Source organism: Ambystoma mexicanum, chromosome 6q, assembly GCF_040938575.1.
Source record: "Ambystoma mexicanum isolate Mex_15411 chromosome 6q, UKY_AmexF1_1, whole genome shotgun sequence".
Lineage (NCBI taxonomy): Eukaryota > Metazoa > Chordata > Amphibia > Caudata > Ambystomatidae > Ambystoma > Ambystoma mexicanum.
Genome location: NC_090937.1, coordinates 1,619,893,863 through 1,619,920,795, shown reverse-complemented (window position 1 = coordinate 1,619,920,795; position 26,933 = coordinate 1,619,893,863). Strand labels below are relative to the sequence as shown.

Here is a 26,933-nt window from a genome sequence, read left to right as displayed (position 1 = left end):
CTTTGGTTGGGCACCAACGTGTCTGGATTTGAGCTATAATTTGTTAGAAACAATGGCCTCGAAGTATCCTTTTAGCCCATGTCTGCACTACCAGGTGCACATCAGGTTAGAGGTAAAGCATGTATTGTTTTTTCTTCCCATAATTGCCAATCAGAGGTAGCTACTTGCTCGATGATGCAACTGTGCATTGTGATAAAGCCTTGGATGAGCACTTGGACTATTATGGGCCGTGGGACTGGGACTAGGATAAGTACTAGGATGAGTACTGTGAATTTTGTGAGCATAACACAGTGATGGGGAACAGGACTGGGAATAGAACTAGGGCTGGGCTGTGAAAAGGACTGCAACTGGAACTTGGAGTGAGCACTGTACTTTCCCCTTGTCTGCTTGTTTGTTCTGCGAGACAGGCTAGCCAAGTAAAGCACGCTGAATGGCGCACATTTCATGAGACAAACCCGCTTCGGTGTATAAGGCATAAAACACAAACTTGGACTAGGGCCAGAGACTAGGACTGGATGTAAGACTAGGACTGAGAGAGGTACTAGGACAAGGGATGTGAGACAGGGATACTGGACTAGGACAACAGACTAGAATAATGGACTAGGACCAAACCTGTGCTGTACCAATCTGTGCACTTGACTTCTCAATGACTCTTTTATCTAAATGTACCACACTGTTCACTTGACTACTGCACTTGTTTTGTATGCTACTCCCTACCTATACCAATTCCCAAATTCTATTACTGTACCTATTTACATGTCGTAACCATGTTTCAAGTATACTTGTATCTGCTGCGCCCAGCTACCCAAGGGTTTGGTGCGCATTACCAAATAAACAAACTAACTAACTAAGACTAGGTTGAGGAATTAAAGAGAAAAGGGACTAGGAGGAGGGTACGAGATGGGGGACTAGGAGGTGGGAAGACGCTAAGAGATTATGGAGACGGGTGAGAGAATAGAAGAAGATATTTGTATGAGGGACTAGGAAGAGCGGCAGGGGCTAGGATAAGAGAATAAGGGTAGAAAAGAGACTAGGCCTAGGATGAAGGACTAGAACTAAAGACTAGGATGAGGGACTAGAACTAAAGACTAGGATGAGGGACTAGAACAAGCATGAAGGACTAGGTTGAGAGACTGTACTTTTTCAATCTCAGACCATAGATTTTGGGGCTGTGTAGTTTTCTGTAGATTCTTTCCTGCCTGCGCAGACACATGATGGCAGAAGAAAGCATGGTGAGCGGAAGGACATGAAAATAAGAAACTGTGATGCAGCCAATGCAGGCCAATAGCATTCCCAGTTGTCATGCAAACCAAATATTCTACATCCCATCACCCTCTCTTTTTTCTCTCCTTGCTATAGCATTGTTTCGGCCACACTGTGATGCTAAAATTAAATAAATGTACCAAAAATAAAAATAAAATCTACACATCATCGGATTTAGCAATATAAATAAATATAACTTTGTAGAAGCTGACTTTTGACTAGACATTTTGTAAGCCTGTTAGAAATGACTGCATCCTTAATTATTCAAGTAGATGTGTTTGAAAAAGAGGCCAAGGAAACAAAGCGTCCGACCGCCTATGGGGCTAAGGCCAAATTGATGAGGTACAGTGGTAGCCTCATCCCCACACTGATGGCTGAAGTACAGTGCACACAATATTTGGTAAAAGAACTTGAGTGAAAAAGAGAAAAAATGAAAAATGGATCATGTTTTGTGAAAAGTGATTTAGTAAATATATACAATGGTTTGATGTCTCTATTTGGAGATGGGGGAGAGAGTGGGGGAAGAGGAGATAAAAGGTGGTTGTTATATTATTTTGTTTTTTCCTCTCTAGGGATCAGAGCTGTCAGGATGGGCCTACGGGCGCTGGACCTATCAAGGCTATGATTTAAATCACAACTTTGCTGATCTTAACACCCCACTGTGGGATGCCGAAGACAACGAGTTAGCACCCGAAGCATTTCCCAACCACTACATTCCGATTCCAGAGTATTACACCATGGCTAATGCAACGGTAAGGGGCAATGACATCTCTTTCCATGCACACCTGGACATGAGGGACATGAAAACAGAGCTTGCGTCCCAGGACAGGGATGCCATGCTACCTCTGGGATTCACTTTCCATGCACACCTGGATATGAACATGAAAACAGAGCTTGCGTCCCAGGACAGGGATGCCATGCTACCTCTGGTTTTCACTTTCCATGCACACCTGGACATGAGGGACATGAAAACAGCGCTTGTGTCCCGGGACAGGGGTATCATGCTACCTCAGGTATTCACTTTCCATGCACACCTGGATATGAGGAACATGAAATCAGTGCTTGCGTCCCAGGACAGTGATGCCAATCTACCTCTGGTATTCACTTTCCATGCACACCTGGACATGAGGAACATGAAATCAGCTCTTGTGTCCCGGGACAGGGATATCATGCTACCTCAGGTATTCACTTTCCATGCACACCTGGACATGAGGGACATGAAAATAGAGCTTGCGTCCCAGAACAGGGATACCATGTACCTCTGGTATTCACTTTCCATGCACACCTGGACATGAGGAACATTAAAAAAGCGCGTGTGTCCCGGGACAGTGATGCCAATCTACCTCTGGTATTTACTTTCCATACACACCTGGACATGAGGAACATGAAATCAGCGCTTGCGTCCCAGGACAGTGATGCCATGCTACCTCTGGTATTCACTTTCCATGCACACCTGGACATGAGGAACATGAAATCAGCGCTTGTGTCCCAGGACAGGGGATGCCATGCTACCTGTGGTATTCACTTTCCATGCACACCTGGATATGAACATGAAAACAGCGCTTGTGTCCCGGGACAGGGATACCATGCTACCTCAGGTATTCACTTTCCATGCACACCTGGACATGAGGAACATGAAAACAGCGCTTGTGTCCCAGGACAGGGGATGCCATGCTACCTGTGGTATTCACTTTCCATGCACACCTGGACATGAGGAACATGAAAACAGCGCTTGCGACCCAGGACAGTGATGCCAATCTACCTCTGGTATTCACTTTCCATCCACACCTGGACATGAGGAACATGAAACCAGCGCTTGCGTCATTGGACAGTGATGCCATGCTACCTCTGGTATTCACTTTCCATCCACACCTGGACATGTGGAACATGAAACCAGCGCTTGCGTCCCAGGGCAGTGATGCCATACTACCTCTGGGATTCACTTTCCATGCACACCTGGAAATGAGGAACACTAAAAAAGCGCTTGCGTCCCAGGGCAGTGATGCCATGCTACCTCTGGTATTCACTTTCCATGCACACCTGGACATGAGGAACATGAAAACAGCACTTGCGTCCCAGGGCAGTGATGCCATGCTACCTCTGGTATTCACTTTCCATGCACACCTGGACATGAGGAACATGAAATCAGCGCTTGCGTCCCAGGGCAGTGATGCCATGCTACCTCTGGTATTCACTTTCCATGCACACCTGGACATGAGGAACATGAAATCAGCGCTTGCGTCCCAGGGCAGTGATGCCATGCTACCTCTGTTATTCACTTTCCATGCACACCTGGACATGAGGAACATTAACAACGCGCTTGCGTCATTGGACAGTGATGCCATGCTAACTGTGGTATTCACTTTCCATGCACACCTGGACATGAGGAACATGAACAACGCGCTTCCGTCATTGGACCGTGATGCCATGCTACCTGTGGTATTCACTTTCCATGCACACCTGGACATGAGGAACACTAATAAAGCGCTTACGTCCCAGGACAGTGATGCCAATCTACCTCTGGTATTCACTTTCCATGCACACCTGGACATGAGGAACATTATCAACGCGCTTGCGTCATTGGACAGTGATGCCATGCTACCTGTGGTATTCACTTTCCATGCACACCTGGACATGAGGAACATGAACAACGCGCTTGCGTTATTGGACCGTGATGCCATGCTACCTGTGGTATTCACTTTCCATGCACACCTGGACATGAGGAACATGAACAAAGCACTTGCGTCATTGGACAGTGATGCCATGCTACCTGTGGTATTCACTTTCCATGCACACCTGGACATGAGGAACATGAAAACAGCGCTTGTGTCCCAGGACAGGGGATGCCATGCTACCTGTGGTATTCACTTTCCATGCACACCTGGAAATGAGGAACACTAAAAAAGCGCTTGCGTCCCAGGGCAGTGATGCCATGCTACCTCTGGTATTCATTTTCCATGCACACCTGGACATGAGGAACATGAAAACAGAGCTTGCATCCCAGGGCAGTGATGCCATGCTACCTCTGGTATAAAGAAAGATTCACCCAGTTCTTGTGCTACAGCACACATACTCATAGATATGAAATCCACTTTCCGGTGCACCCATGCAAACATACGCACTATTCCTTTAATAAGATATGACATGGCATCATCATTAACAAATCTTAATTCAGAAATACAAATGCTTCCTTGAGTAATCCATTGGGAAGCGCAAGTGGGAGAGAAATAGTAGGTTTTGGTGGCCGACAGTTATCTGGGATAGAAGAACGAGATCATCTGCATATAATAAATAGCTAATTTTCTGACAACCTAATTTTGGTGAGTCATTTATCACATCTTTCAATAATTCTGCCATTTCTAAAATAAACATGTTAAAAAGGGTGGATGCCAGAATACACCCCTGTTTAAGTCCTCGTTCATTGGCAAAAATGTTTGACAACTGTCCTTCCTAAATCAGTCTAACTTGCATAGAGGTGTTTGTATACAGGAGCATAATCAGTACTAAGAGGGACGTTTGACAGTTATAAAGGTTCAATTTTCTGTAAAGTAATGAGCGATCAATGGAATCAAACACAACCCCGAAATCAACGAATGCTAAATATGACGGTTGCTTCCGGGTTTCATAATCAGACTTTATCATATTGAGGGTGATAATGTTAGGCGCCGTGCCAAGCCCCGCCACAAAGCCTGATTGAAATGTGTCTCTCAATTGTGAGCTCATGGTCCATTCATTAAATTCCAAAAGCAAGATCTGAGCGAATATTTTGCATCTAAAAGTGCAATCGGTCTATAGCTATTGGGAAGTTGCCGATAACCCCTTTTTTTAAATGTACACAATTATTGAGTGCTTCCAGGACGGTGGTAAGGTTTGAGTGTGATTTAAGGAGCCCCGCCTTTCGGTTTCATCCTGTATCCCTTGCCTGTAGCCCTCTGTACCCTCCCTCTCCATGCTATTGCAAGAGCACCATTAATGGTCTAGCCTTTGAAGTGTAGCCTTATTAATGTACCCGATCACTGTACCCCTAGAAGCTCACAGCTTGGTTGATTCATAGATAGGTTTGCATTATATAAAAACAGCACATATGGTGCACATATATGTTCATTCCTGCCTCTGCTATCTTACATGCATCATATGTTCTTCATTAATTCATTACTTGATTGATCCCTTACTCCCCAATACCTCAATTAGCTTCATACATCTCTTGGTGTCCTCCTTCCTTTACTAATTTAAAGCTCTTTCATCAATCTTTGCATCCCTCCTTCATCCCAACGCCAATACATCTGTCCTCCCAAGTTATCCTGACCATACCACATTTCTTGCGACAGGTTGCGCCAGAAACGCGAGCTGTGATTGACTGGATGCAGAAGATCCCCTTCGTTCTGAGTGCCAACCTGCATGGCGGCGAGCTCGTGGTCACGTACCCCTTTGACATGGCACGGTCCTACTGGAAGGCAAAGGAGATGACCCCCACGGCGGATGACGCCATGTTCCGCTGGCTCTCCACTGTTTACGCCACCACCAGCCGAGTCATGATGGACGACACCCGGAGAATCTGTCACACCGAAGACTTCACGACCGTGGGCAACATCATCAACGGGGCCGACTGGCACACTGTTGCTGGAAGTAAGTTAGTGAACGAATGCATGTTTCTTTGCTATTCATGATTGGGAGTCCGGTAAAAGTCATTTTAACTAGGTTAGAGTCATTATTCATATTTGTTGAATCATCATTTGCTTTTCCATATGCTCTGCTTCCACAAACTTACTCGAGAGCCAGCAGGGATTGCTAATCAGCATCTTCTAGAGCCAGAGTCTGCATCAAATGGCGCTTTATGTGTTTGGAACTACAACTCCCATGATCCCTCACTTTTTACTAGGCTGGCTAGGGAGGATGATAGTTGTAGAATAAAGCATATGTCTGCTCTCGAGCATGGCCACCAGCGACACGGACAATACAATGGTTTCTAGAAAGCTCACCAATCTAGCTCCTACAGTAGGGTTGGGTGGGTACCATGGTGCTGAAAATGATAACGTGGTTCCTGATCAAATTCTAATCGGGGAGTAAAGTCATGTTGAAAGCCGGTATAAATATTACTCTTCCAGATAGTAGACCAATACCCAAAACCACCATTATAAATAAGGATCTTTTTTAAGGTTTTAATGATATTGTTGTATGACCTCGGGGATTTGCTGTATTAGATAGTGTGTAGAGTGAACACATGGCTAGGACATCGTCGTCTTTTAGGGATAACAACAAACAGATCCAGAATCAAATTCTGAAATGTGAAAATATACAAGACTAAGAACTCATGAATCACAAATATTTAGCAGAGTAAGTGTGATCAATTCTTTTCCTGGAGGGGTTTATTTAAAGGTATCCCAATGTGAACATTCCCTTCGTTTTTTCAGTTAAAAACCCATAATTTGGGTGGACGGTCCCACAGATGGGATCAGTTCTTATTTTTTAATACTCCTTTGTCAAGTAACCTGACAAAGAGCTAGACTGCTGCAGACACCCTTATACAAGCTGCGGTTTAAACTAGACATGCCACAGACTGCTTTAAAGAGTGGCTATGCAGGGGACAAGAGTCTTCACCAGTGCTGGGACATGTGTACTGCAGCCATATAGATGTGGCCAGACATTGAAGGCCCCTTTGTCTTGTGAGCCAGTTCAAAATAACTTGTAGGGTTCCATTCCAAGAGACATTTCAGGTTGTCTAAACTCCCCTGCCCCACATTTGGACAAGAATAGAGATCCTCAGGGCGTGTGATACATAGTAAAATTTACTTAGGGGCTGTTCTAGGCTATATGTTTAATGAAATGTTGAGAGACCAGGATAACTTTGAATTAACTGGGACACAACTCAGGACAAACATCAGTCAAAGGCAGAGATTCCACAAGCATGGCAAGCACATTTTTCACTAGCAAAACCTGCCAATACTGTTTACAGGATCACGTCTTACGACTCAGGCTGCACAGTCTTGCTCCTTATATTCATTCATTACCCCGGTTGCAGACCTTCAGAAAGGAGTGTCAAGAGAAAGGACAGGCAGATCAGCTTGGCACTGAGGTAGATCACCTGTTGAACCTGGTGGAACTAATGTTGTATTACTTTAAAGCAGATTTCCCAGTAATGGCTTTGCCCCACAAAATGTTACGTACACATGGCGGCTTTGCCAAACACAAGGAAACTGACAAAATCCAAAATGGCCGACTGGGTTGACATCACCTGGCCTTCCCAGGGCATGTGATAGAAGCCAGGGACCAGAGCAAGATGAAAAAAATGAGCTGAGATGGAAACCCCACAGAAAAGAGAATTTGAAAGAAAAGGGAGGAACCTCCAGACTGATCAGGACTCAGGAGGAGTAGTGTGAGAGAAAGATTTCTGGAAGATAGTGAGTGAACATCAGAAGGAAACAGCATTGATCTGTTGTACCGAGAGTCTACTAAAGAAATCCTCTAGCTCCATACATTGATGCCATGTGGGGATTATAATGCCTGAAGACCCTCCTGACAACCCTAAACAGCAACTAGAAAGAAGCTTAAAGTGCATGTGGTATGTGTCAGGAGTGCTGAGAGCCCTGAAAACTGCTAAAGGATCACTGAGAACCTTGAAAAGCACCTAGAGTCAGAAAGAGGTGGTGAAAACTCTGAAAATCAGCTAGAACCTATAAGGGCACCTAGAAGTTGAGCGGGCGAGAGAGTGACTGAGAACCCAGAAAAGTGCCTAGTCAGTGGTGTGATGAAAACCTTGAAAAGTGACTAAAGAATGAAAGGGGCAATAGGACAGCTGAAAAGCGCTTACCACCTGAGAAGGGCTGTGAAAACATTGGAACAGTGTCAGGAACTTAAAGGGGTACTGAGAACCATGAAAAATGCCTAGCACTAGAGAGGGATGCTGAAGTGCCAGAGAAGCACCTGGAACCACAGCAGGACCACAGAACTCCAGAAAGCATCTAGGAATTGAAATCCATCATTCCCCCAAGCGTGATGGCCCAAACAGGAAGAAATAAAAGACATCCGCAGGTTCCTCCTTTGCACTGTTCTGCAAGGAGAGAGGAATCAAAGTGTGTGCCCTAAAATCTCCCAGTAGAACCCAGAAGTGGGGTGTCATTAAGGAGCTCCTCCCACATGTTCTCCTCTTTTCTATGCAAGTGTTTACCATATTTCGAAAGAAAATCTTAACTTATGTTTTCTGTGTCTCTTTTTTAGTATTCCACACTTCTGAAAAAAGTCATTTACTGGATTTTCACTAACTTTTTGTTGGATACAATCATGAGGAAAATTCCACCCAAACAAAGAAGTGATTACAGAATTAGGAGATCTACTGCATGAATACATTTTGAGATTTGATGGTCTCCAATGGGAAAGAGATCTTTGATTGGCATAGTCGGGTAACCCTTATTAAGGGAAAAAACCAATTATGCATTACGATTAGCGTCCCATACAGAACCTTTGATGTGCACTGTGTGGCACTTACATTTATTGTTAGGTTGCTGTATTCTTTTAGGGGAACACACTTATGGGATACCTATACCTATTGCAGCTTTGCATTTTAGCCATAGTTTGACTGTGTGGGTTAATATATGTGTGTATATCATAGATGTTTAAAAAAAGATGACGGAACATGATCAATGTTCATGGGACACTCAAAATAACACAAGCCCCACCTGATAACAACTTCATGAGGAAATATGTGAATATAAGGTTTTATTTGAAGTGTAGAATTCATTGAAATTAATTAATTTCATTCATCCGCATACTGTGCAATTGCCAAATTTTGTATTTCTCCATCTTCTTTTCTCAAATTTCGGTCTGCTGGCCCGATTCCATTGGAGTGTTGATTTTTGTTTTTTGTACTATCATATTCTCTTTTAATTGATGGTAAATGGTTATTATTTTGATTGTGAGCAGACACATGTTTCTCTTATGAAGGTTTCCTCATGGCTCTGGATAGGCGAGGCGCAGATCCTGTCCTGCAATTTGGCAAATTGGTTGTAGGAAAGTCCATGATTATGTGAATATTCCTGTAAAGGACGTGTCATCTTTGTTTTCCTTGTCTTTGTTTCTTGCGGCCAGGCATGAATGACTTCAGCTATCTTCACACCAACTGCTTTGAGATCACCATCGAGCTCTCGTGTGACAAATTTCCCCACGAGGTGGAACTTCCGATGGAGTGGGAGAACAACAAGGAGGCCCTCCTGATCTTCATGGAACAGGTGCCAAGCTAGATCCCCCTCAATCTGTCCATCTGTTACTGATGAGCAAAACCTCCCACGTGAGCCTCTCCTTCTGAATCATATGACATGGCATCTCGCTCGCCCAATAGGAGGTGTCTCCTCAAAGCTGCAAAATTGGGCGAGAAAAAGAGATGTCAACATATTGAGAAATAATCCAAATGAAATATTGTAATTATGTTATTAAGATATTTTTACTCCAGCTCAAGGTGCTAAGTTAGAATGTTAAAATTAATTAGCAAATTAAGTAGCAACGTCATTGATTAGCAAATTAATTAGCAACGTCATTGAAAGTAGTTGGCATAATATAATCCCTCCCCATCTAATCTGGTGTGTGACATACCTCTTCTACTAAGACACATACACAACTCTACATGAAAAACATTCCTCACGCACTAAAACACTAAAACACACAATGTGGCCCTTGCCAATGTTTCAGAATTTGATTCTGACACAAATGGTCTAAGGCAGCGGAACAACTTAATAAAGTAAGACGCAGAGGAAACAAGGCTGTTCACTTGTGCCTTCATGTTCAAGTTCTTGTCTAGATAAATATCCAGCGTTTTGACTTTATTCATGACATCTATTTTACAGCTATCTATCTAAAATGTTTTATAGCTTGGTTACAACTTCTCTGGTTTATTCTCTTAGCCAATAAGTAGAAGCTCGGTTTTCGAGCATATTGATGGCCAGGCCATTTACAAGCATCCAATCCTGATTTTTTTTGTAAATTTCGTTGATCCGGCATTCATCCTCCACATAAGATCCTGATATAGGGATGACGCACTGTGTGTCGTCTGCATAGTTTGTGAAAATGATCCCTTCTCTTTCCAGCATCTGGAAGAAGGGAATCATAAAGATATTATAAAAGCAAGGTGACACACAGGCTCCCTGAGGAATGCCATATAAAAGCGTGGTAGGTTTAGCTTCAGCACTATTGCTGGCTGCTACTCTGACTTTACCATTTTATGCACCAACACTGATCAATAGGGATGAGTCTATCAGGGATAAGCCTAGCAAGACCGTCTGTTCCCTCAAGTGTATGCTACTTAATACCAGATCTCTTGTAAAACATGCCACTCAGGTAGCAACTATGATTCAGGATCTAGAACTGGATATTTGTGCTCTCACCGAAACTTGGGATTTTGAGGCAGCAGACCCTATACTGGAGTTAGCCACTCCAGAGGGTTACCACATAATTCGAAAGGATAGAACATCTAGTAGAGGGGGGGGGCGTGGCCCTTATCATGAAATCCCAGTTTAGGACTTGGAATTGCAAGATTGACTCAATACCTGGTACTGAATTACTCAGGGTTAAATTAGCTGTAAGTGCGGAAACCACTTTGAATATTCTTTCATTATACAGAGCTCCGTAGACCCCACCTTTGCAGCCACTCTGAATAGTACCCTTTTATCTTTCCTTAAACCCAAAACTAAATTAGTTTTATTGGGCGATTTAAATTTATGGTTGGGAAGTGCTATGCATGCCTCCGCTAAAACTATGGAAAACATATTCGACTCTTTAGATCTGTTTCAACACATTAGAGTCGCAACTTATTTGAAGGGACATACTCTTGTCTTTCAAATAAAGAGGTGAACGCTTGTCCCTGGTCAGATCATTTCTGTATTCACTTTCAAATACAGATGGACTATTTTGAGAGGAGAGCTATTATACCCAAGCTATCCCTTAAGGTTTGAAATCGAAGGAAGTTAAATCTTACTCACCTTGCATATTGGGCGCCCAGCCTTAATAATCAAGTTACCTCAATAAACAACTTTGAAGAAATGTCCACCACATTCTTGAACTCTTTTCATTCAATCACATAGAAGCTTGTGCCAATTAAAAATAAAATACAACCTTTAGTGGCACGCAACTTGTGGTTCAACGAAGAGCTTCAAGAACTAAAATCTAAGAAAACTAAACTTCTTCATATTTGGCGCAAAAGCAGAGATCTGGCTGATCTCGATGCTTATAGGAAAGTGTCCGCCGACTATAAATTGGCCATATATTCGGCCAAGAAAGAGTCTTTTAACATCCGGATAATAAAAGCCAAGTCAATCAGTCGGGAATTGTTCCAAATTTTAAAAGAACAGTCACACACCCCGGGCCCGACGCAAGCCCTTATTAATAAAGACGAGGCATGGTGTACGGAAATACAATCTGCCTTATCCAACAAACTTGAGAAAATAAGAGAGGTAATTGAGGTAAAAAAACTCGGCATATCGAAGCAAGTGTTAGAGGACAATCTATACACCACAACTAATAAACCTGAGGAACCACCTGCCTTCAGCTTTTAGCCTATTTCCGAACAAGAACTGGCTAAGGTAATTTCTAAACTAAAAAGCACTAGTTGCCATGGGGATCCCAGTTCATCTACTATAATTAAAGAATGCTCTCCAATTCTTATTCCAGCTTTGACTAAGTTTGTTAATGCGTCTTTTGCACTTAATAGAGTCCCAGATACCATCAAAACTGCATGGATTACCCCTCTATTGAAAAAGCCGAATCTCTGCCCCCTTACTGCATCTAATTATAGGCCAATTACAAACACACCCTTTCTGCTGAAGATCTTGGATAGAGTGGCCTATAATCAGATTTCCATCTTTCTGGAGCAGAATCTTGTCTATCACAAGTATCAGTCTGGATTTCGTATGAATCATGGCACTGAGTCGGCCTTATTGGCCCTTAAGTCTCACCTTCTTCATAAGATGGACGGGGGTCATATATCGCTCCTAATGATTCTGGACTTGTCAGCAGCCTTTGAACTGGTGGACCATGCCATTCTGTCCACCAGGTTACAGGCGCATGCTAACCTCTCTCAAGATACAGTACATAGGGTCAGGTCCTTCTTAGATGGGAGGCCTCTCTCCTATCTGCCTCTTGGGTTGCACGCCTGCTCGTATTGGGGGTGGTATTATCATATTTACTGCTTGACAAGTCACCAGCAGCCAGTGAATGAAGGCATACATATGTATATAAAATGCAAACAAAATATAATGATGGTTTATAGTAGGTAGGACTACCTTTAGAAACATGCTGGCCCGGGCAGCGCCAATGGGATCTGAAGCCCAGAATCGCTTATGATTTCCAAATCAGTTATTTCTACTGATCACACATGTTGTTTGTTCTGAAGTCACTGAAATTGACACTGAATTCTGTGTGTAACTTGTAGCCTTGGAGGAACATTGCTGGGTGTGGTCTGGCACGTATGGAGGAGTGTTCCTGTGACCCACATCTTCCATGTGTCTATCTCAGAAAGCTGTGCTCCCAATCACTGTAGCAATGCCCGGTAACAGTGTGCCACTAGAATCAGAAACCATGTGTCCATCGACCTTCACCCAGTCTTAAATGCTGTGCCCTGAGATGCAATCAGCGCCAGTCTTCAATAATTGCCAGGAGATAGAACAAGTAATAACGCACATCATTGTTGCTGTGCTAAGTAATAAAACGCAGCCAGGATTGGCAGAAAAATGTTAAAGGGTACTACCAGCACACACCATAATATTACAATATTGATTAAATAATCCAGGCTGCTGAAAATAATAGCTTGGAATGTTCAAATATTCTATGGTGCTGATAATGATAGGATGCGCTTTAGTCCAGGTCCTGGCCATCACATGCATCCTGGCACTCTGCAACATGCCGGAGTTCACTTTGATGTTATCAGTCTGTCAGTTTCAATATTAGTATGCCAATGTTTATGTATCCATGCCAGTTACCAACCACAGCAGCTAATTACAAACGACCATGCTGGCTTAAACAGTGGTTTTCTAAATGTCTTCAGATAAACACGTGTCATTGCCAGAGCAAATAGCCCTGCCAGTATAACATTAAACCTAGACACTTCTCAGTGCAAGTCCAAGAGTGCAAAGCCAGGACTGCCCCACGTGTGGTCAGTGGCATTACACCCTAAATTGTGAATGTCATTTGCTCATTCCCTCCATAACATTGTCATGCCAGTTATAACTTTGCTGTGACATTGTTGACCCAGTAAAGGGCATTCCACATTGTCCCACGAAAATGTCAATTCTAGTTTCATACTAATGGCAAACATATCATCATGCCAGAGGGTCACTAGAGAGCACAGCCATATTAGTTTCAGATTGCAACCACGAAAGGACAAAGCCAGTAATATGCCACGAATGCCACTGTTAAGATCATTGTGATGCTAGATGGCACAATGCCTCAAGAAAAATAAGCATCCGACTTCATTTTGCCGCCAAAATGTTGTCATGTCCGTTACAAAATATCATGCCACTTCTTTCACAGCTAGCCACCTTAGCATGTGCGTTTCCAGATTTCCAAAATAAACTGGGCCATCAAGTTTCTCATGTCCCTGAAAATGACCATTCTGGATTAATGTTTCAGCCAAAGCTGTAGCTGCTGGAAAGAGAGGACTAGCTAACAGACTCCCTTCTTCACTGATACTGTGAACCAACTGGACATCTGTGAAGCTCCTTCACTACAAATATTTAGGAGCTAAACACTCTACTGTTCATGGATTTCCCTTTGCAGTACCGTGCACCTTAAAGCAGTTCAGCATGCCAGTGCTTCCCCTTCAATCTATGTACCTGCCACTTACATGACTTCAGCTTATAAATCCTACATGTACCGCTGTACAGTGCTACTCTGCTTTCCGGCTAGGGGTCAGCTATATAAATACCAATGATATATGCCAGATTCACTAGCGTCATTCCAGTGTTGCCCTAGTGGAGAATATTATCAAATAAATGGTCGCCAGAAAATTGCTCCATGTCGCTTTCACATTTTCCCGGCACATTGACCCGTACGACTTCCAAATGTATTTTTCCAGAAGATGAAACCTTCACAATACCTCCAGAACTTTGCACCATGTCACTGCACAATTCCCCATGAACATTGCCTTATGATAGAGCCCCATTCCCAGGGGCGTTGCTAGGGGGGGGCTAATGGGGCTATAGCCCCTGATCTTTTGGTTGTAGCCCCGGATAGAATCTCAGGAGCTACAGCCAAAAGGCTAGCTAGCCCCCAGTCCCAACAGTTCCGACATCAGCGTAGCCCCGGGTCCTTTCCAGACCTAGCAACTCCCCTGCCCATTCCACTTTCACTTTGTCACAGATCGTTTTCAAATTACTCTTTCACAGTGCTGACAGAAAAATCTCTGACACACTTTCACAATGCCCCTACAACACTGCCTGTGTCACTTTCACAATGCCCCTAGAACACGGCCCCATGTCATTTTCACAATGCCCCTAGAACACTGGCCATGCGACTTTCACAATGCCCCTAGACCAGTGCCCCATGTGACTTTCACAATGCCCCTAGACCAGTGCCCCATATGACTTTCACAATGCCCCTAGAACACTGCCCCATGTCTCTTTCACAATGCCCCTAGAACACTGCCCCATATGACTTTCACAATGCCCCTAGACCAGTGCCCCATGTGACTTTCACAATGCCCCTAGACCAGTGCCCCATATGACTTTCACAATGCCCCTAGACCAGTGCCCCATGTCACTTTCACAATGCCTCTAGAGCACTGCCCCATATGACTTTCACAATGCCCCTAGAGCACTGTCCCATGTCACTTTCACAATGCCCCTAGAGCACTGCCCCATGTCTCTTTCACAATGCCCCTAGAGCACTGCACCATGTCACTTTCACAATGCCCCTAGAACACTGCCCCATGTGACTTTCACAATGCCCCTAGAGCACTGCCGCATGTGACTTTCACAATGCCCCTAGAACACTGTCCTATTTCACTTTCATAATGCCCCTAGAACACTGGCCATGTGACTTTCACAATGCCCCTAGAACACTGCCCTGTGTCACTTTCACAATGCCCCTAGAACAGTGCCCCATGTCTCTTTCACAATGCCCCTAGAACACTGCCCCATGTCTCTTTCACAATGCCCCTAGAACACTGCCCCATATGACTTTCACAATGCCCCTAGACCAGTGCCCCATATGACTTTCACAATGCCCCTAGAACACTGCCCCATGTCTCTTTCACAATGCCTCTAGAACACTGCCCCATATGACTTTCACAATGCCCCTAGACCAGTGCCCCATGTGACTTTCACAATGCCCCTAGACCAGTGCCCCATATGACTTTCACAATGCCCCTAGACCAGTGCCCCATGTCACTTTCACAATGCCCCTAGAGCACTGCCCCATGTCTCTTTCACAATGCCCCTAGAGCACTGCCCCATGTCACTTTCACAATGCCCCTAGAACACTGCCCCATGTGACTTTCACAATGCCCCTAGAGCACTGTCCCATGTCACTTTCACAATGCCCCTAGAACACTGTCCTATTTCACTTTCATAATGCCCCTAGAACACTGGCCATGTGACTTTCACAATGCCCCTAGAACAGTGCCCCATGTCTCTTTCACAATGCCCCTAGAACACTGCCCCATATGACTTTCACAATGCCCCTAGACCAGTGCCCCATATGACTTTCACAATGCCCCTAGAACACTGTCCTATTTCACTTTCATAATGCCCCTAGAACACTGGCCATGTGACTTTCACAATGCCCCTAGAACACTGCCCTGTGTCACTTTCACAATGCCCCTAGAACAGTGCCCCATGTCTCTTTCACAATGCCCCTAGACCACTGCCCCATATGACTTTCACAATGCCCCTAGACCAGTGCCCCATATGACTTTCACAATGCCCCTAGACCAGTGCCCCATATGACTTTCACAATGCCCCTAGACCAGTGCCCCATATGACTTTCACAATGCCCCTAGACCAGTGCCCCATATGACTTTCACAATGCCCCTAGAACAATGGCATAGACATATTGCAATAAACCCATTGCATAAGAAGAATTGTTACTCAATAGTAGCGTGTATTAATTCAAGACGTAAGTCTTTTGAAGGCGGTGATAAATGACAATTAAATAACAATTAAAAACATTTCAGGATTTAAAACACATAGTGACCAGACTAAGGAAACTGAATCAATAATAGAAATGTATAATCTTAATAACACTATGATAACAAACAAGTACATTCTAAGCTGGATAAAATATTTCTAACTTTCAAATTGAGTTTATGGATGGATCTCTTCTGTTATCAGTTGCTCCTCACTTTCAGTGCTTGTTTGTCAATTGTTCCTCACTTTCAGTGCTTGTTTGTCAATTGCTCCTCACTTTCAGTGCGTGTTTGTCAATTGTTCCTCACTTTCAGTGCTTGTTTGTCAATTGCTCCTCACTTTCAGTGCTTGTTTGTCAATTGTTCCTCACTTTCAGTGCTTGTTTGTCAATTGTTCCTCACTTTCAGTGCTTGTTTGTCAATTGCTCCTCACTTTCAGTGCGTGTTTGTCAATTGTTCCTCACTTTCAGTGCTTGTTTGTCAATTGCTCCTCACTTTCAGTCCTTGTTTGTCAATTGTTCCTCACTTTCAGTGCTTGTTTGTCAATTGTTCCTCACTTTCAGTCCTTGTTTGTCAATTGCTCCTCACTTTCAGTGCGTGTTTGTCAATTGTTCCTCACTTTCAGTGCTTGTTTGTCAATTGCTCCTCACTTTCAGTGCGTGTTTGTCAATTGCTCCTCACTTTCAGTGCTTGTTTGTCAATTGTTCCTCACTTTCAGTGCTTGTTTGTCAATTGCTCCTCACTTTCAGTGCTTGTTTGTCAATTGTTCCTCACTTTCAGTGCTTGTTTGTCAATTGCTCCTCACTTTCAGTGCTTGTTTGTCAATTGTTCCTCACTTTCAGTGCTTGTTTGTCAATTGCTCCTCACTTTCAGTGCTTGTTTGTCAATTGTTCCTCACTTTCAGTGCTTGTTTGTCAATTGCTCCTCACTTTCAGTGCTTGTTTGTCAATTGTTCCTCACTTTCAGTGCTTGTTTGTCAATTGCTCCTCACTTTCAGTGCGTGTTTGTCAATTGTTCCTCACTTTCAGTGCTTGTTTGTCAATTGCTCCTCACTTTCAGTGCTTGTTTGTCAATTGTTCCTCACTTTCAGTGCTTGTTTGTCAATTGTTCCTCACTTTCAGTGCTTGTTTGTCAATTGCTCCTCACTTTCAGTGCTTGTTTGTCAATTGTTCCTCACTTTCAGTGCTTGTTTGTCAATTGCTCCTCACTTTCAGTGCTTGTTTGTCAATTGCTCCTCACTTTCAGTGCTTGTTTGTCAATTGTTCCTCACTTTCAGTGCTTGTTTGTCAATTGCTCCTCACTTTCAGTGCTTGTTTGTCAATTGTTCCTCACTTTCAGTGCTTGTTTGTCAATTGCTCCTCACTTTCAGTCCTTGTTTGTCAATTGTTCCTCACTTTCAGTGCTTGTTTGTCAATTGTTCCTCACTTTCAGTCCTTGTTTGTCAATTGTTCCTCACTTTCTGTCTTCTGTTATCAATCATTCAACATCTCGTGGGCACATGTTTTGAAGAGATGAGTGTAGAATGGTGCAGGTGATACCCTCTGGTGAACATTTTTATGTTTTCCAATATAATGAAGGTGATTTTGTGTCATGGCTGATTCACTTATATTATACACTTGACAGGTTCACCGAGGCATTAAAGGAGTTGTCCGAGACAAAGACACAAACCTGGGAGTCGCGGACGCCATCATATCAGTGGACGGAATCAACCATGATATCAGAACAGGTAAAATAGCCTTTGAATCAAGAAAATAATAAGAGGAAATGTAAAAAATCTGTATGAATTTTTAAAACTGGCGCGATGAACTTGGCAATCATAAATCCACTGGCCCCAACACTGGTTTTTGTTTCTGGCACGGTTTGTAGAAGTGGAATGGAGGGCGGAGATGTTGGATGAGTATAGAATAAAATAGACCTAAGATAGGGTCATCCATTGCTTGCCATGCCCGGTCTTTGTTCAAGGAACCTTACCAAAGTGTGGAGTGGAGTGGGAATAGAGTGGATGAAGATCACACCTGATAGATCTAGGATAGGGGCATCCATCGCTTGCCATGCCTGGTCTTTATTCCAGCTACCTTACCAAAGTGTGGAGTGGAGTGGGAATAGAGTGGATGAAGATCACACCTGATAGATCTAGGATAGGGGCATCCATCGCTTGCCATGCCTGGTCTTTATTCCAGCTACCTTACCAAAGTGTGGAGTGGAGTGGGAATAGAGTGGAAGATCACACCTGATAGATCTAGGATAGGGGCATCCATCGCTTGCCATGCCTGGTCTTTATTCCCGGTACCTTACCAAAGTGTGGAGTGGAGTGGGAATAGAGTGGAAGAAGACCACACCTGGCAGATCTAGGATAGGGGCATCCATCGCTTGCCATGCCTGGTCTTTATTCCAGCTACCTTACCAAAGTGTGGAGTGGAGTGGGAATAGAGTGGATGAAGACCACACCTGGCAGATCTAGGATAGGGGCGTACATTGCTTACCAAGCATGGTCTTTATTCCAGCTACCTTACCAAAGTGTGGAGTGGAGTGGGAATAGAGTGGATGAAGATCACACCTGATAGATCTAGGATAGGGGCATCCATCGCTTATCATGCCTGGTCTTTATTCCAGCTACCTTACCAAGGTGTGGAGTGGAGTGGGAATAGAGTGGATGAAGATCACACCTGATAGATCTAGGATAGGGGCATCCATCGCTTGCCATGCCTGGTCTTTATTCCAGCTACCTTACCAAAGTGTGGAGTGGAGTGGGAATAGAGTGGATGAAGATCACACCTGATAGATCTAGGATAGGGGCATCCATCGCTTGCCATGCCTGGTCTTTATTCCAGCTACCTTACCAAAGTGTGGAGTGGAGTGGGAATAGAGTGGAAGATCACACCTGATAGATCTAGGATAGGGGCATCCATCGCTTGCCATGCCTTGTCTTTAGTCCAGGCACATTCCCCATGTGTGTGATGGGCGTGTTTAATAGGGTGGAATAGGATAGGGCATACTATATGGCCATTGTTCACTTAGTGTATTTGTTCCCAGAGGTGTGAGGGAGTGGGAATAGTGTTCCACAGGATCAGACCTAATAGCTCTAATATAGGGTCATCCTATGCTTACCATGTCTTTCTTCTGGGTTCAGGAGGGCAGTGGAGGGGGACGAGGTTGTTGTAGGATATTCTTGTCCTTTGCTTACCATCATTGGTTATTGGGCAAGGCACATTTTTCAGAAAAGACCTGATATATCTAAGTATTTTACATTCTTTCCCTAGCATTCTAATCTAAGCATTCTGGCCATTTTTTTTTAGGTCCCCTTGGTCCCTTTGCTGAGAGCGTCTCTAGGCTCCATGCATCTTGATTTAGCTTTTGGCTTCTTTGACACCCCAGTTTATTCTAAATTAAATACTCCCACTTTGGCCCTTTGTGGATCCATCTTTGTTATGTTGAACTGTAGTTAATTTCTCAGCATGCCATCTCCTCGGAGGAGGTCTCCTGGCACTGAATGTGATGAGTCTGTTGGTTAATGCCCCATTGCTATTTTGGTTGCAATTCCTCCGTCCTTTGATCTTCTCGGCTATCAGTTCCTTCCTTGAGCTTGAGTCTTGTTGAGCTTGGTGTCACCCCATGTAATCTTAAAATCGGAGTAATATTCCTGTGTTCGCTGCTATTTTACTGATGTCTGATTGCGCTCCCTTCATTACTTCTGATTATCATACCGTCCTCCTCCATTGCCTCACTTTGCTGCTATTCACAATAGTACATTCAAGTACTCCTACGCCATTTCACCTTTCCCGCAGTTGTGTGGGATGCAATTTTGAGGAAAAGGATGAGCCGAGGGGGATATCCCCTCCTACCGTGCATACCCTTAGAGGGTTACTGAGACTGCTGGGTTCAGTGTTTTTTTGGTGTATACTCAGAGCGCTGTTGGCCTGTCAGTAGGCGTGTAGGTTATCGCCTGAGTGTGTGGTTAGAGTGTGTCCTATTTGAGACATGTGATCGGCCCCAATCATACTGCAGATTGTATTTTTGCTGCGTTTGTGCACATGATCTAATGGTCATTGCAGAGATGTGCTGCGTTGGTCCAGGCAGACAGATCCTCCAAGCAATGTCTTGATGGACGTCATGCAGTGGGTGTGTTACCTATCGGATATAGCGGTGTGCTAACCTATTTGGCATTGTAGCATGCATGATAGCGAGAGATGTGCTCCGATCGTGGTGCGGCGCATGTAGACCCTGCAAGAAGAAGGGAGCTGTGCCTCTTAGGCCTGCAGGAGCATGTCAAGCTTACCATTGTGTGTGCCCTTGGATGTTGCAGCAGGTCTGTATTGTCTGTACAGGGAAAGTAGCAAGCTAGGTGGACCAGTGTTGGTTACTAAAGCCTGGATTGCTAGTTCCTACCGCAGAGTTGTGCACATCTATTGTTACCGGAAACGGAGGGCTAGGAGCATAGTTCAGGGGCAAAACGTTTGTCTTTGAAGCAAGACAACGCATAGCAACGCAGGTTCGATTCCTGGTCTCGTGGTTAGAAACGGGTCTCTGGTATTCATTTTCACTGCTTCCTCAATGTCTGACCCTCTTCATGTCTCTGGTTACTGGGGGGCACTACCTACATTTCATGGGCTTCTAGTGGCCGGGTCAATAGCGAGGGGTCTCCCAACATTTGAGGGCACCAAAGAAGGTAGGCAGCAGTAATAGCAATAGAAGAAAGGAGTTGTCTGCTGCTAGGTAGCGGAGGGACTGCGGTAATCTGAGTTAAAATATTGTTCCGTGGCTGAAAGATTAAATGATGATGTTGATGCGACATAAAATAAACAGATGTATATTTCCCAGATCATGTGTCCTGGGAAATATCATAGGAACCCCAGATCTGTTGTCCTGTCCAATTACTGATGATCACTTATTTAATCATGGTTACTGCAAAGTTTCAATTTCTGCACTGGGTCACACACTAGATGCTCTCTGAGATCATTTGGTCCCAAGGGAACAAGGAACTGGGGTTTGTATTTTGTATTTGTACTTTATTTGAGTTTTTTTATAATGCTTTACACCAAAGCGCTGTACATAGAATCAAATGGTACAATAGGTAACAATTAACAACAGGAGAAACTACCATGTTAACCAGAGGGAAGTAGGTAAAATTTGAGGGAATTGCGGAACAAAGAATACACTGTAGTAGGTTCTGGTACCAGCAGACAGAGGAAGAGATTGGAATAGGAATGGTCTTGGAAAGGATGTAAATCCAGAAAAGATTCTGCATAGAACTTCTGGAGTCAAAGTGTTGCCCTTCCGCTTCAGGGACAGCACTGAACAAACTAGTCCAGCAGGCTCTATGTATGGATGGAAAGTCCAATCCTAGGGACTTAGCCATTTACACATGTTGGCAGCTACCCAGTCCATTGGTATTGCACATTCAAACTCTAGGGGGGTGTTCACAGGCTTGAGATGTGCATTCCCGGGGAAACCCCATACACCCTTTCACACTAGTCATATCCAGTCCAGGCAGATTCTGCTCTGGCACAGCAGCAGGGGGAAGCCAGGGAAGGACCATATACAGCTACAACCCTGATATCTATTGTACGGTCAAGGCTGGTTGCAGATTAGGTGCTGCCATTTGCTTCCTAACCACCCAAACCCAGGTATCCAAGATCTGCCGTAACACGCCATACTGCATTTTAACAAAGTTCTCTGATGAGCCACCGCTGGGGTAAATCCTGTACCCCGAATACATGAGTCGCTGTGAGTACCCGGCAGGTTGGGTGCAGATTCCCCAACTCCATTTGGGGACTCTGCCACCAAGCATTTGGGCACTCGCAGTCAGTTGTGCAAGAGTTTTCATATAGGACAAAACAGCGTTCTTGGTGTACCCTGTTCCTGAAAGGCATAGGGTCTCTCAGCGGCTTATCAACTAAGCCCGCCTGGCAGGTTTCGCCGTTTCAACCTCTACATTGACCAAGCGAGATTTTGAAAAGCATGGAATTTCATTTTACAGTTAGGTTTTAGTGCCAAGCTGCATCTTGGTTAGTAGCGGTGATCATAATCTTCCATCTGGTGCCCATGAAGGGTACACCTGAGATAGGTCATCTAGTTTTCTTAAGCTGCGCAATTCTACGCTCATGAAGGCTGCTCTTATAGGTTGAGGGATTTCTGAGGACAGCCCATCCTCAGATAGATTTTGTTAGAGAATTTGTATGTATTGGCACAATAATGGATTCTCTCCAAGATTGAGGGTTTGTGCGTTTCCACAGAATCTCCTTAAAGAGCAAATCCAACAACCCAGCCCATAATTCTACATTGTTCTTAAGGACCACATTGGAGAAACAATTCGGATCACACGCAGCCAACATAGATGCTTTTACTGTTAGTCTTTCTATATCGGTACATCAAATTCCTGTATCGAGGGATCACTGGAATTGGCCGCACGTCTAGACCCTTAGGATCCCACACCTTTTATATTTTTCCAATGTGTAATCAAAGAGTCCTCAGACACACTCATCGATTGGGTTACACAATGCGGGTGTTCATTATCATTTAATATGACCCAGAATTGCCTAGTGTCCTTTTTAATGAATACCTCACACATCATCTCGCCAGTTTTATCATTAAGTACTTGTCTATGGCCCCTTAGCCAACACTTATAAGCCAACTGGACTTCCTTTTTCTTGATCATATATTTCCCTGTAACATACTCATTGATTCCGAGTTGCCTCAATTGATAATGCATTCCCCTTTCTTTTAGCCAGACTTCTTTACTGAAGGTGTAGTTATGCAAATTGTTTGTTATAACACTAAAAGCTTTACCAGTGATTTTTTTTGGACTGCCCCCATGAGCCTTACCTCCATTTTCCCTTGAATCTTCCTTAATCGAAACTGCTTCCCACATGGTTCTGCTTCTAAAGTAGCCCTCCTTGTGGGTGAACTATTGTTAACTTACAATGCACTCCAACCTGAGACACCGCAGGTGCATTTTGCAAAACTGTTACTCCTGCATTCATCATTGAGCACATTTTCAGAGGTGCCAGACTTTGTATTGTTATCATGTGCGTTTAACCTACAAGCTAAGGAGCGTTGAATTGGTGTGAATAACCTAGAACTATAGTACTAAGTGAACAAGGAAACAGCTAGCAAACACTTAGGATCTATGTGTCAAGAGTAATCACAAAATATAAAGGATCCAGGTTCCAGATTACAGGTTTTGGGGCAAGGGGGTCATATTTTATATGAAATGTGTGGTTACTAGCTGTGTGACTCTTCAAAGCCACAATCGGGTCCATCAAAGAGATGGGTTGCAGGGGCCCAGCTATGGATATATTCTGTGTAGTCTGTTTCTACTATTTCTGCATGAAAAGCACACTAATATGTGTGTGTGTATGCATGCATGTTTGCATATATGAATGTGTGTGTGTGTGTGTATCCATGCATGTGTGCATACATGAATGTATGTGTGCAGACATGAATGTGTGTGTGTGTGTGTGTGTGTGTGTGTGTGTGTGTGTGTGTGTGTGTGTGTGTGTGTGTGTGTGTGTGTGTGTGTGTGTGTGTGTTTTTGATTTCATTGTGGGGAACTACTCCCTTGTGGGCCAGGTGAAGTGTGCTACAGACCCTGTGATGAGGAAAGTTGTGTGTGTTGTGCTGTTTCGAGTTCATGCAACGACCTACCTAATTGCTTGCAGCTGAGGGATATCCTTGATGACTCATTGTGTCCCTTGTTCTTGGCAGCCTTCGATGGGGACTACTGGCGTTTATTGAACCCTGGAGAGTATGAAGTCACTGCCAAGGCGGAGGGGTACCACTCTGCCACCAAGTCATGCCACGTGTCCTACGAAGACCACGCCACCATCTGCGACTTCTACATCACCAAGACCCCGAAGCAGAGGCTGCGTGAGATCCTGTCCAAAGGCGGCAAGATCCCAAAGGACTTGTTACTGCGCCTGCGGCAGATAAGGAACCGCACGCTGAGGTCACAGAGCCACCCAGAGTGAGAAGTGGCGGGAGTATGCCGTACGTGTCTGAAGTAGCCATTTATGGATGATGCTAAAGTTGGGGCTCAATGCCATCATCACGATCACAGGCTTAGACCATAAGGGACTCACGCCCGGCGCAGACAGCACATTGTGTCAGTAGACATCTCTGCAATACTTTTCATCCAACATAATCATTAAGATTGATGTTAGAGGCATGAACCCCAACATCTGGAAAATATAATTCGTGCTGGTGGCTCTGGCAGATATGGGTTGCTTGACCTAAACAACTTGACCTACTGCTCATTTGACCTAATTTATTTTAATCTCATTTGTTTTGACCTACTGGGGAGGGAGACCCCCAAAACCACTCTCACGCAGAGGGAGAGCCCCCACACCCCTGCCAACTTACCCCCACCTCAACTTATTTGCTTTCCCCACCACACAACTAGTTTTTGATTAAAGTGTACCATTTCACCTACCGAATTAGTTCAAAAAGATGCACTCAAATGGGAGTAAGTCAAGTTGGCATTAGGTCAACTATGCCAATACCGCTTTGGCAGGGATCAATTTATTGAAAAGAAAAAAAGCATGTCTCCTCACCCTGTGTCTCAGTAGGTGCTCCAAATTATTATTATTATTATTATTATAAACAGCGCCTCTTTTACTCAGTCCAATTTAGGAGCTATAGAGATTGCTTTCGATATTTGCTTCATCAATTCCAAAACTCTCAAGTGAAAGTTGAACCTATATTGTTTGGACTAAATATTACCCAGAATCACCTTAAAAAAATGTGTATTGAATTTCTGTGTGTATATTCGTGTGGCTTTATCCTACAGACGTTTTACTAGAAGATTTGCTGCTAACTGCCCAGGATGATGACAGGTCGTCCAGTGGTTAACGAATGTATCAGCACTCTTAACTCACAAACAGCATGACCTTCTGAACATTGTCCTGTTCCTAGGCAACTTAGTTTCTTGGTAACACTTTAACTATTTGTCCTGTTTCTTTCAGATGCACTATCATGTATCGTCTGTTTGGACTGCCTTCATTTTATTATTGTATTTTTTTTTAAAGAAGTTCACAAACATGTTTTCTCACATACACAAATGTTCAAAAGAATTTTGTAACATTGCAGTAGTCAAATATTTAGATGTTCCCATCAGTTAACGAGAAACAAAACTTACTGCCTCTTGAGAGCATACTATCTCTGATGCCATACCAGTTAACTGTCCAATCAAATTGTAGGTATTCCATTTTTCATCTTTCAGTATGCCACAAACACAATCTTACTTGCACACTGAGCCATTTTCATTCACAATTTGACATATACATGTTGTCATGTTAACAGTGTACACACAGTAAAGTCTATTTCAGTGACACCTGTCGGGTTGTATGCCTTCAAAACATGAACTAGCTCAATGAAAAACCTTCATAATATACAGCTTTTAAAAAAAACAAACAATTCTTATTGCTCTTTTAAGTTAATGAAGGACTCTTGGGGGTGGGGCCAAGATCCTAGTGGATTGATTGTGCACTATTAAGGGGTCAAACCGAGGTCAGATCTATCCACTTTATATCGGATTGCTGGCATTCCCTTTAATTCTTGTAAAATCTTTACCAAATATTTGTCAGCGAGTTTGGTGCTTTCCATTGGATTTTCTATGTTCAAATCATTTTGCTGAACCGTTGAAAGTGTTCTTATTACAAGTGTCACCCTTACTTGTCTTCTATATCCCCCCCTAAATTCTACCCACTTTAATGGATGCGTACTTTTAAATTTCGGTGGAATTCATGCAGCAAAGGTTCCCTATTCGCCAAGATCCTTGCGCGTAGGAAGGAGAAAACATTGCTGAGTTTGGCTACTCCACTCTGTGAAACTAATCACCAACAGATAGTACCAACAGATAGTACCAACAGATAGTACAATACCTCTGTGGGTGAAGCGCTTACTGGAGAAACGTGTGTGTGACCTGCAGGTTACAGGCTGACATACTGGGTGAACTCAGCATTTCATCTTTCCATGCTTGATAAAAATAGTATATGATCTGGATTATAGTAATGACAACTGATATTGAGAATCAGGAAACATTCCAGTTTGTGTGTATAATGTACAGCGGCACCAAGGTCGTCAAACCCGATTCGCTTCCGTAGCTGGTCCTACATCTTGTCTGAACTTCACCCGTCTAGGAATATAGGTTTTTGGAAGTGACATGACGTCACAAGGCATTCTTGGTCTGGCAGGCTGGACATGTTTATACGTCACAGATTGTAATGAAAGAAAAAGTGTGGGCCTACAACTATATGTTGCTTGTTTGACAGTGTTGCCCACAATATAGCAATGCTGGCATTCCTCTGTCCTTGCGAGACAAGTGACGGAAGTTGAATATATAACAATAAAAATACAAGTATTCATTCCGGGTGTGTCTTCCTTCTCTTTAAATAAGGACATGTCTGCTGAATGTTGACCCGGAAGTTACATGAACTGTGGATGTAACTTCCGGGTCACTTCATGGCATCATTGGACCTTATCCTCTGCCAAGTGCTTCAGGTTCAGCAAATGTTGTATTGCTAGATCTCCACTGGCTATGAAATATAAAAACGAGCGGATTGCGAATATA

The 26,933-nt window shown here is 43.7% G+C and overlaps 1 protein-coding gene across 1 annotated transcript in view; it reads left to right on the top strand.

The window, feature by feature from the left end:
• The window catches only part of LOC138516918 (probable carboxypeptidase X1), a 547,949-nt gene extending 521,224 nt beyond the window's left edge, over positions 1–26,725 (top strand). Inside the window, exons 10-14 of the mRNA XM_069632377.1 lie at positions 1,836–2,015; positions 5,592–5,889; positions 9,346–9,485; positions 17,990–18,092; positions 24,071–26,725. Of these exons, the coding sequence (XP_069488478.1) occupies positions 1,836–2,015; positions 5,592–5,889; positions 9,346–9,485; positions 17,990–18,092; positions 24,071–24,333 (984 nt within the window). The 3' untranslated portion in view covers positions 24,334–26,725. The remainder of the gene's footprint in view (positions 1–1,835; positions 2,016–5,591; positions 5,890–9,345; positions 9,486–17,989; positions 18,093–24,070) is intronic.
• Positions 26,726–26,933: the final 208 nt, after the last annotated feature.